We start from the raw sequence: 18,767 nt of genomic DNA, 5'->3' as shown, positions 1-18,767 counted from the left end.
TTTTTTGTTTATTTTTTTAAGACACTGTCACTGTGTCCCTTCAGGGCTAAGTTTTTAGGGTCTATTTAAAGCCCATTCCTTAGCATAGTCGGCAGATGTTTGTGCTTACTGGGAGCGATGACTTCAGCCTTCTGAATAGTGACAGTGGTCACAGCTAGAACTTGGTCACTAGACCTGAGTACTGCATCACTGGGGGAAGTGACATACTTCTCCATACACAAAGCAGGGAATTTATCAAAACTGGAAAAGCTGTGCATGGCAACCAATAGGTTTCTAACTACAACTTGTTCAGTTAAGCTTTACAAACTGAAAGTTAGCAACTGATTTTTTTGTGCACAGCTAATCCAAATTATAGCTGCTCCAGTTGTGATAACTTCCACTACTGTATTTTTTGGCAGCTGTGATGTAAAAAGTGACAGCAAGGTAGCACTGTGATGGTGATTATAACTGAGTGGAGAGGTTGGTTTTAAAGACAACCCCTATTAACACAACTCCATTGTATGACAATAAATACATAAACCTATGGAATATCAAAGGGTGTTTCTAATGAAGGGACTAATAAAGTAAATATTTTAATTCACTAGGGTACACTAAAGGCCATTGTGCCAGGCGGGCCAAAGGAGGTGTATGGATTAAAATGAATTACATGCTGACAGCTGCAGATTAGTCCATTCTGATTTAAAAACTTATGCAGCGTAAACACGAACGGACTTTCCGGCAGATAAGGTCCGATGGAATAATTTCATCGGATATTCCAATCGTGTGTGGGCTACATCAGACTTTTTCTTTTGAAAATTCTGACGGACCTAGAATTAGAACATGTTTTAAATCTTTCCGACTGAATCAATTCCTATCGGGAAATCCATTCGTCTGTATGCTATTCCGACGGACCAAAAACGACGCAAGGGCAGCTATTGGCTACTGGCTATTTAACTTCCTTTTTCTAGTCCTGTCGTACGTGTTGTACATCACCACGTTCTAAACTATCAGACTTTGGTGTGATCGTGTGTACACAAGTCAGTTTCAGCGGAACTCCTGTCAGAACTGTCAGAGTTTATTCTGATGGAAAAACCAGTCGTGTGTGCGCAGCATAAGCCTGCCAAATTAATTACCTTATATCTGTCTACTTCCCCTCTTTTGGAGAGTGCCATGTGAATGGATATATGATTTTTAAATTGCTATTGTTCAATAAGTATTATAGATATAATCCATTCTCACTTACTAATGTATTAATTGTCTTAAAATACATTGCTAAAATTATGTATTTTACAGTTAGATAGTCCCAAGGTATATGCATAAACTGCATAACTACAGGGAGATAAAAGCAGTACTGCAGCAAGCACTTTGACATTTTTACACTATAAATGTATGATGATTCACATTGAATTTATTACCTTGATTTTTGTCTGTTACATTATTTCTTTTTTTTCTTATAGTTCCACCTGTTATTCGAGTCTTTCCAGAAAGCCAGGCCAGAGAGCCAGGTGTGACTGCCAGTCTTAGATGTCATGCTGATGGAATCCCACAGCCCCAACTTAGTTGGCTTAAAAATGGAATAGACATTACTACAAAATTATCCAAGCAGCTAACATTGCAAGGTAAGCTAATATCGTATCAGTGAGCTGATTAAAGTGAATAGTAAATTAGGTATTTTATGTATCATATGTTGCATCAAAGTATGTGTTGTTTTTGAACAGCTGCTGCAGATGTTACATGTTAAAAGTGAATCTTGGAATTAAATTTTCAATAGCAAATATAATAAAGATTTGTATTTTAATGAGGAAACTGGGAGACTCAGACAAGGCAAGTCAAGCCAAAAAAGGGATTAACTCTTTCATAAGTCATGACCTAATCATGAAGATGTGATGCTGACATGAATGTTATAACAGAAATTACCAAGAGAACCCAATGCCGGGAAGTATGTGTAGAAAAGACTAACGTGTCTGCTTCGTGATACCCCTAAGGCCTAGTAGGCCACCCAAATGTGAACTCAAGCCTGAGGAGCCTGAAAGGTGCCCAGCCAAATGACATGAGTAGTGAAATGTGTCTGCATGAGAAAATCTGACTTAAGCTACATAGAACGGATGAGGAGACTTGCCACTGTACAAGCCAATTAAAAACGATCACCTCAATCTGTTTGGCACCCATAGACATGGGTGGATGCTACAGTGGTGTATGGCCGTGAGACCCAAGGTGTAAGAAATGACATGTACCATGAAATGGGAAACAGAAAACCAAACTGGAATGAACTTTGAGTCCTGTTTATGTGTAGAAAACTAACTATGGAAAGGGGACATAAGCATACAAAACTACCACTTAGTACAAATACATGCGACATGCATGTGACTAATCTAGGACCAGGATTCCTCTACTCTATGTATGCCGTGAAGACATGCGTGCTCATAAGCCTGCTGACCGTATCCTGGAAAGTAAGCATGCTGAAAACCTTGAACATCTGTGAAAGCAGCAGGAGGAGTGAGACTTATGCCCTGTACACATGGTCGGATTTTCCGATGGAAAATGTGTGATAGGACCTTGTTGTCAGAAATTCCGACCGTGTGTAGGCTCCATCACACATTTTCCATCGGATTTTCCGACACACAAAGTTTGAGAGCAGGATATAAAATTTTCCGACAACAAAATCCGTTGTCGGAAATTCCGATCGTGTGTACACAAATCCTACGGATAAAGTGCCACGCATGCTCAGAATAAATAAAGAGATGAAAGCTATTGGCCACTACCCCATTTATAGTCCCGACGTATGTGTTTTTTACGTCACCGCGTTTAGAACGATCGGATTTTCCAACAACTTTGTGTGACCGTGTGTATGCAAGACAAGTTTGAGCCAACATCCGTCAGAAAAAATACTAGGATTTCGTTGTCGGAATGTCCGAACAAAGTCCGACCGTGTGTACGGGGCATTAGTGTCAAGTGGGACCGAACCAATTAAAACATTAGAAACTCTCCCCTGAAAAGAAAACATACCCCCTGAAGTATGAAATCACCCCTGTGGCAGCAGAGGGTCCCCCCCCCCCAGCGCCTGTATAGCCTAGGCCAAGCTGAACGGCATCTGTGCTCTGAGAAAAAATCCTCCCAACAATGCAACTCACCTGAAGAGCCCACCCAACCCCCCCTCCCCAAGCCCCTACACCTGCTGAAACCCAAGGGAAACAATAGTGTGGTACAACGAACTTGTTAGGCCCCCTTAAGATGAAACCTTCCTGTAGGTGATGTAGTCATGGGTGGAGGTAGAGACCATATAAATGCCAGTGTGGGAGGAGCCTTGTGAGTTGGGGCATGGGAGCCAAAACAATCCAGAGTTATTTGGATGTTGACTAGAGGGAGGAACACTCCCCCTTACCTGCCCCATAACGTACAAAGCCTCCAATCGGACCGTGAGGACGCTGCTGCCTACACGAGAAAGGAGAGGGGTAGAAGCGACTGCACAATCTCCTCAAAAAACGGGAGTGATGTCAGGAATCCGTTGCCCGGAAATGACGCCCAAACATGAGCCACCATCGACAGGGAAGAAGGGATGGAGGGCGGGCTTTATGCAGCCCAACTCCTCCTACAAACATAGGCTGACCAGCCTTGCACCAGTAAAAAATGATACCACTCACAGGTACTTCAAGGCCCCAAAATGTTGGTGCATTTCAACAGCATGGGCCCCTACCCTAAATAATATGAGCTTTTTACCAGGGACACATACTTTATATAGCACTTATTGTCATTGTAACAATTTTAATTGTAACAGAATGTCTGAAGTAATATATAAAACATTTAGAAAGTAAGTCAAATGTGAAAAAAAAATCACAAAAATACAGTACACAAAATGGTGAATAAATATCAAAGTATTCTCACCCCTTTGCTGAAATTTGCTCTGTATTCTTTTACTGTCAGCACCTAAAAGCCAAGGTGACTGTTCAGTGTACTGTTTACATTATTATATTCTTACGTGTCCCAGATGACAGATCGCAGCTACCCATATCTTTCTTTCAACAGAAGCTTGCAAATTGGCTTTGAAAAAAAACATAAAAAGATTCAGCACTCAATGGAATTCTGTTTAGCAGATTTTTACTGGGTTTACTTAACCTCCTGCTAACCTACTTTTACCTGGTATGCTCATCCCTAATACCAAGACAGAAACTGATGTAAAACCCAAAATATTACTTTTGCCAACCAAACATGAGTTAAAGAGAAATCTTCAAATGGGGACATCCTTTCTGGTAACGACTGTTTAATATACACTATATTACCAAAAGTATTGTAACGCCTGCCTTTATATGCACATGAACTTTAATGGCATTCCAGACTTAGTCTGTTGGGTTCAATATAGCAGCTATAACAGCTTCAATTCTTCTAGGAAGGCTGTCCACAAGGTTTAGGAGAGTGTCTATGAGAATGTTTGACCATTCTTCCAATAGCACATTTGTGAGGTCAGGCACTGATGTGGACGAGAAGGCCTGGCTCGCAGTCTCCACTTTAATTCATCCCAAAGGTGTTCTATCAGGTTGAGGTCAGGACTTTGTGCAGACCAGTCGAGTTCTTTCACCCCAAACTTGCTCATCCATGTCTTTATGGACCTTGCTTTGTGCACTGGTGTGCAGTCATAGTGGAAGAGGAAGGGACCATCCCCAAACTGTTCCCACAAAGTTGGGAGCATGAAATTATCCACAATGTCTTGCTATGCTGACACTTTAAGATTTCCCTTTACTGGAACTAAGGGGCTAAGCCCAACCCCTGAAAAACAACCCCACACCATAACCCCCCTCCACCAAATGATTTGGACCAGTGCACAAAGCAAGGTCCATAAAGACATGGATGGCATGGCATGTTTGGGGTGGAGGAACTTGACTGGCCTGCACAGAGTCCTGACCTCAACCCGATAGAACACCTTTGGGATGAATTAGAGCAGAGACTGTTAGCCAGGCCTTCTCGTCCACATCAGTGCCTGACCTTACAAATGCGCTTCTGGAAGAATGGTCAAACATTCCCATAGACACACTCCTAAACTTTGTGGACAGCCTTCCCAGAAGAGTTGAAGCTGTTATAGCTGCAAAGGGTGGGCCAACTCAATGTTGAACCCTTCAGACTAAGACTGGGATGCCATTAATGTTCATGTGCGTGTAAAGGCAGGTGTCCCAATACTTTTGGTAATATAGTGTATGTTGTAGTGATTTCAACTCAAAAATTGTATCTCCAGTACTGGCAGTGACAGAAAAGTAACAAATACATTAACAGGGATTTTAGCCCTCCCCCATGCTATCTAAAACTGAAAAAAAGTTTAACATTCTCCCCAAATAACAAGCATACAAACATTAACATTCATATAATGATTGTGGACAGAGAACCCTAAAGTATTTTTTTTTCTTTTTCGAGAAACAAATCTAGCAGCCTTTATTATTTATTTGAGATCTGTAATACGCTCTAGTCATGTCACCTGCTACTGGCACAACAAGGTAGCAATCATCTAATGTTTATAGATACCTTAATCCATTAAGGTCCATTAGTAAGCTGATTTAGACTTCCTGCAGATATCCTCTCATTCCTGAAGGTATCACCAACTTTGTTGAAGGCAATTATTTTTTCTTGCTAGGTGGGATAGCTTTCATGTTGCAGATATCCTCTGGCAGCTTGCCACTATAGCAACCTTTTATTCATTAAAATGTACACTACCATATTCTTCCATAAACATAATCCCATGTAGCCAAACTCACTCTCCTACTGTCACACCAAAGATGTTTCATCTATGTACACTTTTTCTTTATAGTCTTTGATGTCCTAAATCCTTTTAAACTCCTCGCTCCCTTCTTACGGAATTTCTCCAGCTGAACATGCTTCAAACACCTCTTTCAATTTAGAAGTTCCACTTGAAAATATATTTCTCTATAAAGCTTTTTTCTAAATTATTGATTTCTTTACTGACTCCTCCAAATGTACTATATCTGACCAGCTTGCATCTTTAAAGAATATATTTCCACTCAGCGTCTACAAGGGCTGTGGTTAGAAATTGGTTCCAAGGTGTTCTGCTTTATCTTTTATAATCATTTACCATTTTCATTTTTCTCTTATAATTTTTTTATACTTTCTTCTAAATGTATATATGAATGAATAACATTCTATGTATCCATTTGGAAAAGTGCTGTTAGCTTCACCTATTTTATACACTAAAATTGGAGCAAAACTGTAAACATGGCTCCATAATTGTCTCCATAATGTGTCTGTTTGTGTAATTGACATTACTTCACATATTACATCTGAAAATCTGTTTCATAGTCACTGAAAAAACTTAAACACCACCCAAAATCTGTCATATAGCAAAACACCCGGGTAAGAAAGCTTTACTGGAAGCATTCATGTCCTGCTTAAAGCTGAAGTTTTCTATCCTATTTTTCACCTATATTTGCAGTCACATTACTTGTAATGATGTGTGGGGGGAGATTTACTTAAAGCGGAACTATACTGCATCTTAACACCACAAATCAAAGACACTATTTAATTAATTTCTAATCTGCAAAGCAAACTCTCCCATCTATCCAGGGCTCCCTGCTTTATTTTGCTCAGAAATCACTTTAAAAAACACTCCCTAGCATTTCTGGCAGTGGCCATTTTATGTAAGGGCACCAGATTTATGTAGCATTTACTTCCTGGAATCCATCTGCCTGCATGATAAGCATAAGGTAGCATGCAGGCAGGGGGTCTGCTTAGCTGAGAAAACTCCTCCTGAAGACTCCTGGGATGCATGACATAATTTACCTAGGCATTGAAACCTGGAAGTAACTGAAGAAATGTAAAAAAAAAAAGTTTAAAACAAGTAAATATAATATACCTTCCTATCTATTTGCTATCCTAGAAGTATAGGGACCAAAAATAGTCAATGTTGATATGTCCCTGTTGGAAGTTTTTAACTGAAGCTGGTTGAAGCCCTGACACTAATAACTCTCTCAGCACCTATAATTGATGTGACTGCTAGAGAAGAAAAATTTATTTTGGCTAAACTTCAGCTTCATTAAGTTTTACTGGGGGTTCATTTTCCAAATTGTTTATTATTTATTGTTGGGAGTACTTTTTAATATCTTTATAAATAATATAGGGTATTAGATTAAAAGTACCATTTCGGTCTTTGCAGATGACACCAAGCTGTGCAGTGGAATAACATCCTTACAGGATGTCTCCAACCTACAAGTCAGCCTCAATGCACTGTTTAATTGAGCAACTATGCGGCAAATGAGATTTAATGGTGATAAATATAAAGTTATACTAGGGGGAATCCATAGTGGAGAAGGATCTGGGGGCTTTGGTAGATCATAAGCTTAATAATAACATGCAATGCCAAGCTGCAGCTTCCAAAGCAAGCAATGTCCTTTCTTGTATTAAGAGATGTATGGCCCCCCAGAGAGGGCGATATCATTTTGTCTCTGTACAAATCAATAATAAGACCTAATCTGGAATATACGGTTTAGTTTTGGGCACTAATTCAAAAAGGATATCGGGGAACTGGAGAAAGTGCAGAAAAAGGCAACCAAACTGATGAGAGGCATGGAGGAGCTCAGCTATCAGGAAAGGTTAGAAGAACTGAATTTATTCTCTCTTGAGAAGAGGATATTAAGGGGGGATATGATCAACATGTACAAATACATAAGGGGTCCATATAGTGAACTTTGTGTTGAGTTATTCACTTTAAGAGAGGAGAGAGGAAAAGAGATTTCATTTACAAATATGAAAAGGTTTCTTCACACTAAGAGCTGTGAAAATGTGGAATAGACTCCATCAAGGGGTGATTCTGGCGAGCTCAGTAGATTGCTTTAAAAAGGCCTGGATTCTTTCCTGAATGCACATAATATAACTGGGTACTGACATTTATAGCTAAAGTTGATCCAGGGAATATCCAATTGCATCTCAGGGGATCGGTTAGGAATTATTTTCCCTGCTGTAGCAAATTCATACTTTTCTGGGGTTTTTCGCCTTTCTCTGGACCAACTGTGGGTATAGGATTGTGTATATGGGATTGTATGATTTTATTTTATTGGTTTAACTAAATGGACTTGTGTCTTTTTTCAACCTGACTAACTATGTACCCAAACGGGCAGAGTAAATTAATTTACAGCGTAACTGCAAGGGTTAGCTGCTCATTTAGTCTAAGGGATGATTAAGCAAAATTTACTTTGCTAAATTAACATTCTATGCTTTTGTAATATATCTATCCAAATAGATCACTGCCTTAGAATTAGCATGCAACAGCTGAAACAGGTCATGCTATCTTCTATGACAGTCTTAGCACATAGGTGTTTTTCTTAATGCGAGAGTCCATTTAAATGATCCAAATAAATGACCTAACCTATTTACATATCCATACATGACAGGCTTTTACAATTCTGCATTATTAAAAAAATGGCAAAAGGTAAGGCATATGTGCGAGTTGTGTTTGCAAATCCAGACATCCTAATCAGGGATTTTTCTGAAGTCTACAATTTTGGTACACCTTGCTTATTTTAGAAATTTTAAGAAAATATATTTAAACCTAGTCACTAGCATCTTATAATCTTCATTTATTATAATTTAAATTGCTGTCCCCGTTTTTTTTTTAAATTTTCAGTTGTCATTAAAATAATAAGTGGTGATCCTGCCAAAAAGGTCCTTGTTCAGGCACTTTCTTTAATGGGGTGACAACTGTTTCCCAATTGTGCTTCTACATCGATACCCTGTCATGTATACTCCAGATGAAGACTACAAGCTTCAGTGCTGACGTATATTGTACAAGTAGTGAGACTGATTTACCAAAAGAGCTGAGAATCTTCGTATAATAAACTGTAGTTGTGTTAAAGTGGTAGTAAAGTCCCATTTTGCACTTGTAGCTACAGATAAGCCTATAATAAGGCTTACCAGTAGATATAGTGAATATCTCCTAAACTTGCTCTGTTTAGGAGATATTGACATGAGATGCAGCCAGTGATGTCACCAGTACGTGCGCTCTAAAGGGATGGCACCATGTCATGCCATACCTTCAGAGCTCTGTGCCATGGTTGGGCCTTCCGCATACATACGCAGGAATGACGTCATCACAGCGCCGTCCATTCATACAGCTGGAGGCTCTGAACCTGGAAGGACGACCAGGTGAAGATGGAAGCCCTGTCCGCGGTGACAGTGTGCCGCTGTAGGGCTTCATTCTTAGGTTAAGTATTTCGTAATGTGCTTGAATGCGATGCATACTAGCACTTTATAACATTGCCTTGCTGGTGGCCTTTTTTATTTTTCCATCAGACTTTACTATCGCTTTAACTTTGAATTCTGAATCACAAGCAAGTTAAATTTAAAAAATGGAATATGTTTTTCACATAATGATAGATTATTGAATTGAATATTAACCCAAAAGATTGAGTGAAGATTACCAACTACTTTAATAAAATCTTCAAAAAGTCACCACTAGCAAAATTACCCTGGACAAGAATCCACTGATTCTTGCTGCTGAGATCCAGTGGCTACAGCTAAACGGCTGAGACAAGGAGGCCTTACAAACCCTGCACTAGCAGAAAGCATTGAGACCACAGAATAGGTTTTTTTATCCCCCCCAACACAAGTGTAAATGTGGACAGAAAGGAAGTATCTCACTGTGCTTACGCAGTACAGGTGCTGTGTTCCTGTGTGTTTCATTTATGGCTGCAGAGTGCTTGCACTAAGAGAGGTATACTCTACAAATGCAAACACTCTGCATTCATGAATGATATGCTTTTGTGCTGTGTGTCTTACACTATATGCGTACCTTGGTAGGGGTTTGCAAGACACTTAGTATCGGCAAGTACCGCCTACACCCCAAAATGTAAAAAAAGACTTTCTGTTCTTCTACCGCCTACTGAGACACATTGATGAAATCATGAGGCTCATGGAAATGTTGATTATTTATTAGACAATCTAGGAGCCAGTCAAACATTGAATACTGTCTGTACATTTTAATGTTACTAAAAGTGCCTGAGCCCCATACAGGAGGATTAGTAGTACCCCCTTATCAGTGACCCTGTGCAATAGCAAACAAAATGCCATATGTTTTGAGTTTAGATATACTTTATAATTTACGTTTTGAACCAGATTGGAGTACAGATAGCCTCGATTTATGCAAGTGTTGTGCTGTACAAATCAACATGTCAACTTTTTTGTATTTAAAAGTTTTTTTCTTTGTAAAATTTGTCTCATTTGGAGTCTGAATACTGTTTAGCCTGTACTGTGATTAATACACAATTTATAGTTTAGTTTGTTTATGTACTGTTCCTCTTTTTGTATTTTAGCCCTAAGGCTTGTTCACACCATATGTACATGAACACTGAAGGGAAAACTGTGAAGATTTCACTTGCAGAGACATGAGTTTACATCAGTTTCACATCAGTTTACATCAGTTTTCATGCATGTTCCAGTGGGTTTTTACACATGTGTCAGTTATGTGCCCTGTTCATACCACTATGTTGATGTCACATAATACTGCATACACACTGCAGATTCCCTCGCAGACAAAAACAGTGTGTGATACCAGCGTTGTGGTGTGAACAGGGCATATGGAGAACAATTGTTTTTTTTGTGCCCTTGCAAAACACGTGCAGAAAATCTGACGTCTCTGCACATAGTGTGAACAAGGCCTTAAAAATCCTGTAAAATTATTTGACCTTTTTTTAAAAAATATATAATTGCTTTGAGCAACAACTAGGTTCTTTGTGGAAGGAAAACCACCCATCACAATTTAAAATAAGCACATTTTATTCCTAATAGTGAAGAATTCATCATTGAAACAAATTTTGGTTAAAATTTCCTTAAAATGATTGACAGGTAATTACAAAACTCTTAGAGCTCATGCAAATTGTATTCATTTAATTTCTTGCTCAGCTGCTTCCTTACACAACACTGATACATAGTCCAAGATGTATTAATCTCTACAACAAATGAAACTTAGGACCTGTCATATACCAGATGTTAGTGAGACAGTGAACTAAAACTATATAATGTCCATAGACATTATTGTCATTGTTGTTTAAAATTATTTAAAGTTTTGGAACAAGCACATGGATAATACTTTTATTAGATAAAAGATATTATGCATGTATAATCAACAAAGAAGAAAGCTTAAAACTTTGGAATCCAGTACCTAGAACTTGAAAATAAATTTAATGTTAATAAAAAAAGTTCTCTTTCCCATTAAACTGGAAATCCTGTACATGTTTGTGTCACCTCCATGTAGCAGCACAGAAGGGCCTGCTTAATGTAGCTTCAATAATAATGCCTATTTGCATGTCCATTTTCATCAGCTCTCACCCAATTCGATCTGCCAGGGACGGATGCGAACTTAGGGCCATCCGTCTGATTTTAGCGGATCGGATCCGGTTGGATGTCAGCGGACATGTCACCGCTGACATCCGTTGCTCCATAGACTAGCATGGAGCGCCCGTTCAGGCCTGCCGACAAAATTGACAGGCGGACCTGAACGGTCCGACAGTGTGAAAGGTGCCTTATCAATTAAATTTTTTCCCTCTATTCTCAGGTCTTTAAGAGCTATGGGGGAGGAGAAGTAACAGTACACAGAGCTTCTCAGTGAAAGGTTGTGCAGGGTGGCATGTCAGGACAAGTCTGATCATTGGAGAAGAGCAGGCTAAGTTCCTAGCTTAGCTAGATAACTAATCCTGGTGCGCTCTTCTGCTTAGTGTGGTCAGTTATTTATAGGAAAGCAGAGGAACTGGGAACACCAGGGATTTCACAGAAAGGAAGCAATACAAAGAGAACAGGATACTTCTTTCATACAAGTACACAGTACAGCAGGCACATATCAGGAATATGGAATGTTGGGGCAACAAACATTTTAAATGCATTTCAGGTGGATAAAAACAATGGTATGCAAAGTCTTAGGGCTAATTCATAGGATGTTGCTAAGAGATTTACAGCTGTTACTGTTCACTTCCACCATCGCAAGAGCAAGCTCTTTCTCTGATTGAAAACCCCTCACATTCTCACCCCTGACACAGTAGTTCTGAGCTTAGCTTTTGAGAGCTTGATCCTGTGATGGTCGGGGTGAACAGTAATATCTGGGAGTCTCTTTGCAATGTCCTAGCAACATGCAGGTACATAAATGGCCTACACCTATAGCAAGGGCATTGTTTACCCCTGCAAAGCTGCACAGTTTGTTTTTATTTACAGATACCTCTTACCTGAATAGGCTTTTTTTGGTAAAGGTGAACTATGCCTTTAAAGGTAGAAAATAATTGAGTGGACTGGATGACAGAATGTTAATTAGAATGAGGAAATATGATTGTTTGGCAGCATAGAGTCAGGAATTGTATCTTAGGAGGGCAGATTTGCATAGAACAAAGACAAATATAGTGAGCTTGAAAAGAGGAAAGAGTCAGAGAGAGAAGTATAAAAAGAACTTGAAGGGCGCTTGAATTGATGAGTCCTGTGAAATTCACTGTAGGCAGCTGGAGAAAAATATTCAGATTCCTAAAGCCAAATTTTAGTAAGAGCAAGTAGGTTGAAAAAGTTGGAGATAAAACTGTCTTGACAGAGGCAAGTTTTTTTTACAGATTGAGCAGATGGGGTGAGCATTTCAGAGAGCACATGGGTATGAAGGGTTGGTTCTTGGAAGCAGGATCATTGAAATTAGAGTGTGAGGGTTGAGGCTGATACCAGAGGAAGGAAGGTGCTGGTTCTGGGAATGAGAGTAAGATGACAGAAAGCCAGGGTTAGGGCCATATCCCAAGAATTAAGAAGAAGGAGAAGGCTAAGAGATTTATATTAGGGTATATGCCTCAACTCCTTGGAGGTTGTGATATTGCGTGATGGATCAGGAGGAGATACGTAAAAGAATAGGAAGATGGCAGGAGTGAGGGTGATATGTATAGTCTGTTGGGTAGAGAGAAGCAGTAAAGGATTGAAAGGAGAGAGGACCATTGTGGGACGGAAAGTTAGTGAGAGCATTATGATGGGTTAAGAGAGTAGGAAGTAGACAGAGAGAAATGGAGTTAGATGGAAAAAAAGAAGTAAACTGCCAGACTGTCTGCAGTGGAGCACTGTTGTTTGTAGTTACCGTCTTTGTTGTGCCTAGTTAAATTACCATGTTAAAAGCTTAAGCAGAAGATGGCACTTTAAACATAAATGGTCTATACTTGCCCCCCAGCAATGCCATCCTCAGAAGTTGTACTAAAGTTTTACTCATATGGGGTGGGAGCAGTGTTACGCAAATATTAAATTAAAACTGATAGATCTCAAATGACTGCTAATTTTTCTAGGTCTGGCTGATCCAGCAAATTCAGCCCATGAGCTGGCTGTTTGATGCTAAAATGAGCCTTCATAAATCCCAAAATTTCATCATAGGGTGTTAAAGTAACTGCTGAAACACCTGAGGTCAAAGTGCATGCATCTACAATTAGAAAGAGATTGCACCAATTTAAACTGCATGGGAGGTGTGTTAAGAAAAAGCAATTACTGTGCAAAAAAGACTATTGGAGCAAAACTATAGTTTGCCATTGAACATGCAGACAAAGGCTAGATCCTCTAGAACAATGTGTTGATGGTGGATCAAAGATAGAGTTTTTTTTTCACAGTAAGTGTAGAAAAAAACTGTATAACTACTGTAAAGCATGATTGGGGGAAATGTTATAGTTCGGGATTGCTTTGCTGTTTCAAGGCCTGGGGAGCTTGCAGTCATCAAGTCAACTATACATTCTGCAGGCCATCTGTCCAAAAGTTGAAACTGAACCAGAAATGGGTATTTCAACACAAAAAAGATCTGAAACACAATAGCAAACCCACCAAAAAATGACTCATAAAGAAGAAATGGAGAGTTATGGACTGTTCTTCCCAAAGCTCTGATTTGATTTCCATTGAAATCTGGTAGAGGGAATTGGAAACAGGCAGTTCATGAGGGGAAATCCACAAACATCTGGCAACCAAAGGAAATTTGCATGTAAAAGTGTTCAAAAATGTATATTTTGATATCAGGGACCTGTGGACACTTATGAACATGCCTACAAGAAGTAAGGGGCAATACCAGCTTCTGTGTACAATTACCATTCTGTGCACCATTCTATTGATATTTTTGTTGAATAAATGATTAAAAATACTTTTTCATCTATAGATCTAATATTTGCTTGTTTGAATATGTTGAGAAAAAATCATCAGTTTCTATGGGGTGTACCTAATTTTGCTGTATACATAACACGTTAAAGCCACATGGAATGGTATGTTAACACCATATGGAAATAAAATCTTATAATCTCAACATATTGTACCTTTACATTGTCACATGATGGCTATGTATCATTTAAATTATCTTACCATAGTGCTGGAACACAGGGTGAACCTTGTGCATATACTCATATATTGTATATCACCATGTTATACAAAAATATTTATGCCTTTATTTGCAAAGTGGTTACCGTTTCCATGCCTTCATGTGTGTAGACAGCCCACCAACATCACCTGTTTCCACTTGGGATGCATTGCTAACTAAAATGGCACAAACACAGACCAGGGTCCGACAACATAGTAGGCTGGTTCAGCACTACCACCCACACAGCAATATCCATAGTAATGGGGTGCTGACTGCAGGGACACAAACATAGGCCTGGTCCCAGGAAATCAATGGCAGTGGAGGATGTCACTACTAAAGGAAGGAGCCATGTCTTGCTGTAGCAGAAAAAATAGGGCCTGCCAAACTCTGCCCAATTTATGATGATAGTCCACAGCAATCCCTGTCTCATTAGATGATGCAAAAAAGCCTCCCCTACAGCACAAGCTGGCACATTACAGGAAGCCTCATCATACCTACACACACACACACACACACACACACACACACACACACACACACACACACTCCTTGATCTGCGAGGAGGAATGGCAGAGGATCCCCAAATCCAGGTGTGAAAAACTTGTTGCATCTTTCCCAAAAAGACTCATGGCTGTATTAGATCAAAAGGGTGCTTCTAATAAATACTGAGCAAAGGGTCTGAATACTTAGGACCATGTGATATTTCAGTTTTTCTTTTTTAATAAATCTGCAAAAATGTCAACAATTCTGTGTTTTTCTGTCAATATGGGGTGCTGTGTGTACTGTAATGAGGAAAAAAATGAACTTAAATGATTTTAGCAAATGGCTGCAATATAACAAAGAGTGAAAAATTTAAGGGGGTCTGAATACTTTCCGTCCCCACTGTACATCAAGCAGGACAAGCTTCAAACCGCAATATACAGGAAACCCACTGACAGATGTAACTCCACAGTTCCAGCTTCCACCCCCCAACACACCAAATCATGCACAGTCAGGCCATCAGATACCACCAAATATGCTCAGACCCAGAAGACAGAAATAAACATCTCAGAATACTAGCAGATTCCTTCCATAAGAAAGATTAAAAGACCAAAACCATTGTTACAAGTATAAACCCAAAGAGAAAACCTCTTTCAATACAAAGAGAAAAAAAACAAATAACCATGTACCAGTACTTCTAGTAACTACATATAATCCAACACTGGAAGGGATAAGGAAGATCATGCAAGATTTAAAACCCATCATAACAAATGAAGAAATATTGAAAGAAATATTCCAACAACCCCCAATACCGCTTTCAGGCAACCACCCAACCTCAGACATAAACTAATCAGCAGGAAACTTCATTCTGATTATGACATCACAAGGGAACCAATCACTGCAACAAAAACGCTGCAAACTGTGCAGCCAAATCAATCCAAAGGTGTCACACACACAAAATTGACCTTCAATATCACAAGATCATGCAGCTGTACCTCTGGTAATTTTGTATAATGTTTTGTACTTCAAAACTACTCAGGAAAAAAATATTTTTGAACTAAGATTGATAATTCTATTTGACACAAAAGACTAAATGTGGACCTCAGGTTTCTAAATCATTATTCTACAGGTTTATGACCCCCCATCATTGCTGTGTACCTTTGTTTTTATGGATTTTTTTTCCTCTTTTTGAGAGATTGTCCCACTTAACATTCTGCTAAAACTTTGTGTATTAGTACTGCTTGGACCTTGAAGAATGGGACACACAATCCGAAAGTTTGTCCTAAAAATTTGGATGTTAGTGTAAATAAAAAAAGTATCATGGATAGTGCTCAATTGTTCTTGTTGCAAATGCACTAATACGGCTACAATCACCTCTAACAAAGTATCAGAAAACTGCTGGGGCTTTACAAAAGGCATCACTAGATATTTATCGTGGCCATCAGGGTGTTGAATGCAATTTTACACTAATCTCCCTCTATTTAATGAATTCGCTTGTAGGTGCCTCAGTTGTGTGAAAATCTGGGCCACACAAAGACCATTGAACAGCTCCGTAATGAGCCACAGGAGGTATTGAATTTAACCGATTGATGTAGCCTGATTGATGTCAACAAAAGAGAATCCAATTGTAGTGGGACAAGAGGACTAATGAATAAACCTCTTTTAAAAGTTTTCTACATATTTTTTCATATCATCTTGGTTTCTAGCAGGCCAAGGGGATAAACTTGACCTCTTGGCATGATGGAACCAAGGGTCAAGTCAGTGCAACCTTACAGCCTATGGGATACAAATTTATTGGACTTGCATTTAGAGAAAACATCCTGGGAAGCCCACATAATTGGCTAGCATTAGTAGAGACTTTAGGGGAAGCCAAAGGAAGTGTTTAAATTGGGAACATCTTGGCGAGACATCCTGAGTTACAGGTTGGACCCCAAGTTAGCAAGTGCAAGGAGGACCAATTCAACAGTGATGAATGCTGTTGCAGTCAAGGGAGACCCAGGACAAGCTTAGAAGAAGCTTAGGGCAGTAACAGGAAGCAGATGGTCACATAGTGGAGCACACCCAGAGACATTTTGGGAGTGGTACAGGAAAGTATGGGTCCAGAAGCAAGAATAATGCCACCAATCACTGAAACTTGTAAAGTCTAGAGAAGAGGTTTAGGCAAAAAAGTAGAAAAGTAGAGCCAAAATTTCTAGTTGCACCAGAATCAATGAATATTTTCATTGTGGCAATGGAAGTTGTAAACTGCGGCTTCACAGAAACTAAGGGACATTGAGAATAGAGTGAAAGTAATGGTTTAGCATTCCCCCATGTAGGTGCACTAGATGAGGGAGCTGCCCTGGTGATATCGGCATTGCTTCAGGAAATGTCCTCCTGTAGATACACAGGCCTCAAGACAAATGTTGAGTTCTTTCCTTAGAGGGAATATATAAGTAGCCAAATTGCATTGGTGTGTTTCAGAGTGATGAAGTGAGATCTAGTGGTTTAAGGTTGAAAGGTGAGAGCAAGTCGAGGAGTGAAGGTGTGAAAAGGTGAAAAGCCTTCTTGTACATTCTTGACAGTGGATGTCTCTCTGTACAACCAAGTCTTGCCAATTCATCTTTGATGTGGTCTGCTAAAACCTTACTAGAATGCAAATGTAAAGCCACATACACATGGTCGGATTTTCCGACGGGAAATGTACAATGTTAGCTAGTTGTCGGAAAGTCCGACCGTGTGTATGCTCCATCGAACATTTGCTGTTGGAATTTCCACACACAAATGTTTGAGAGCAGGTTCTCAAATTTTCCAACAACAAAATTGTTGTCGGAAAGTCCGATCGTGTGTACACAAGTTTGTCGCACAAAAAGTCACGCATGCTCTGAATCAAGCAGAAGAAGCCGCAATGGCTATTGAACTTTATTTTTCTTGGCTCGTCGTTTGTGTTGTACGTCACCATGTTCTCACGTTCGGAATTTTTGGCCAACATTTGTGTGACCGTGTGTATGCAAGACATGTTTGAGCCAACATCCTTCAGATGTTCAATCCTTCAATCCACGTTTTTTTTGTCGGAAAATCCGATCGTGTGTACGGGGCATAAGAGTTTCCTTATTCTAAGAAAGTTCTGCTGTAAGAATGCAAAACTGGATTGCAGACTACTATGCCATTTGAGTGCCTTGATGGAGGTGAAGGATGACACCTGCAGCTGAGGATGCTAAAGCTTGCTAATTAAAGGTTTTCCAAAAAGCCGACACTAAAATACATGCAGAACACTTCTTTGACAGAGGAAACTTTCTGACCCTACCCTCATTAGCCTTGCGAATGTCAAATCACACATTTCCTTTCTGGACCTATGTCCAAATCTGACACTTCCTGAACATCCCAAGCTTACTCCATTTTGGTCTCACCAACACATACCATTTGAAACAATATGCAGCCAACAAGAACCGCAAAGATATCTAATCAGATACATACTCCATGCTCTTTTCTAATCACAACCCTAAGTCCAACAAAGGGAGCCACAAATGGGAACAAGAACTCTCCTTAGAATTAACAGAAAGGAATGGGAAAAAAGTATATACATGCATTCACAAAGGAACAATTAATGTCTCGACACAGGAAAATGGATTTAAAATGGATTTAAAATCCTTTGAAGGTGGTACAGAACCCCCCCATAGAATACACAAAATCTACCCCACAGTCCCACTCAAATGCTGGCGATGCAATGATGCCTAAGACTCAATGTTGCACATCTGGTGGGAATGTCAAAAAATCCAACCTTTCCGGCAAGAAGTCCAGTGCCTTACTAGCCAAATTACTACATGCTCCTTAGACCTCTCCCCAGCACAATTTTTGCTGCATCATCCCACTACCCTGATAAAAGCATATTATCGATCTCTAGCCATGCATATTGTGAATGCAACAAAAATGTGTATACCTTTCTGATAGCGGGACCCCAACCCTCCAACGATAACAGAATGGCCCTGTCGCATTAAATAAACCGCAG

General features: G+C 39.6%; 1 protein-coding gene across 2 annotated transcripts in view; it reads left to right on the top strand.

The window, feature by feature from the left end:
* Positions 1-18,767, top strand: part of FSTL5 (follistatin like 5) — a 1,055,781-nt gene that overhangs the window by 853,693 nt on the left and 183,321 nt on the right. For both annotated transcript variants that reach the window (XM_073606014.1, XM_073606023.1), the window contains exon 9: positions 1,437-1,598. In XM_073606014.1, the coding sequence (XP_073462115.1) occupies positions 1,437-1,598 (162 nt within the window). The remainder of the gene's footprint in view (positions 1-1,436; positions 1,599-18,767) is intronic.

The sequence above is a fragment of the Aquarana catesbeiana genome, linkage group LG01 (genome assembly GCF_042186555.1).
Source record: "Aquarana catesbeiana isolate 2022-GZ linkage group LG01, ASM4218655v1, whole genome shotgun sequence".
NCBI lineage: Eukaryota > Metazoa > Chordata > Amphibia > Anura > Ranidae > Aquarana > Aquarana catesbeiana.
The sequence above is the reverse complement of the archived record's forward strand: the minus strand, read 5'-3'. Positions and strand labels throughout refer to the sequence as shown.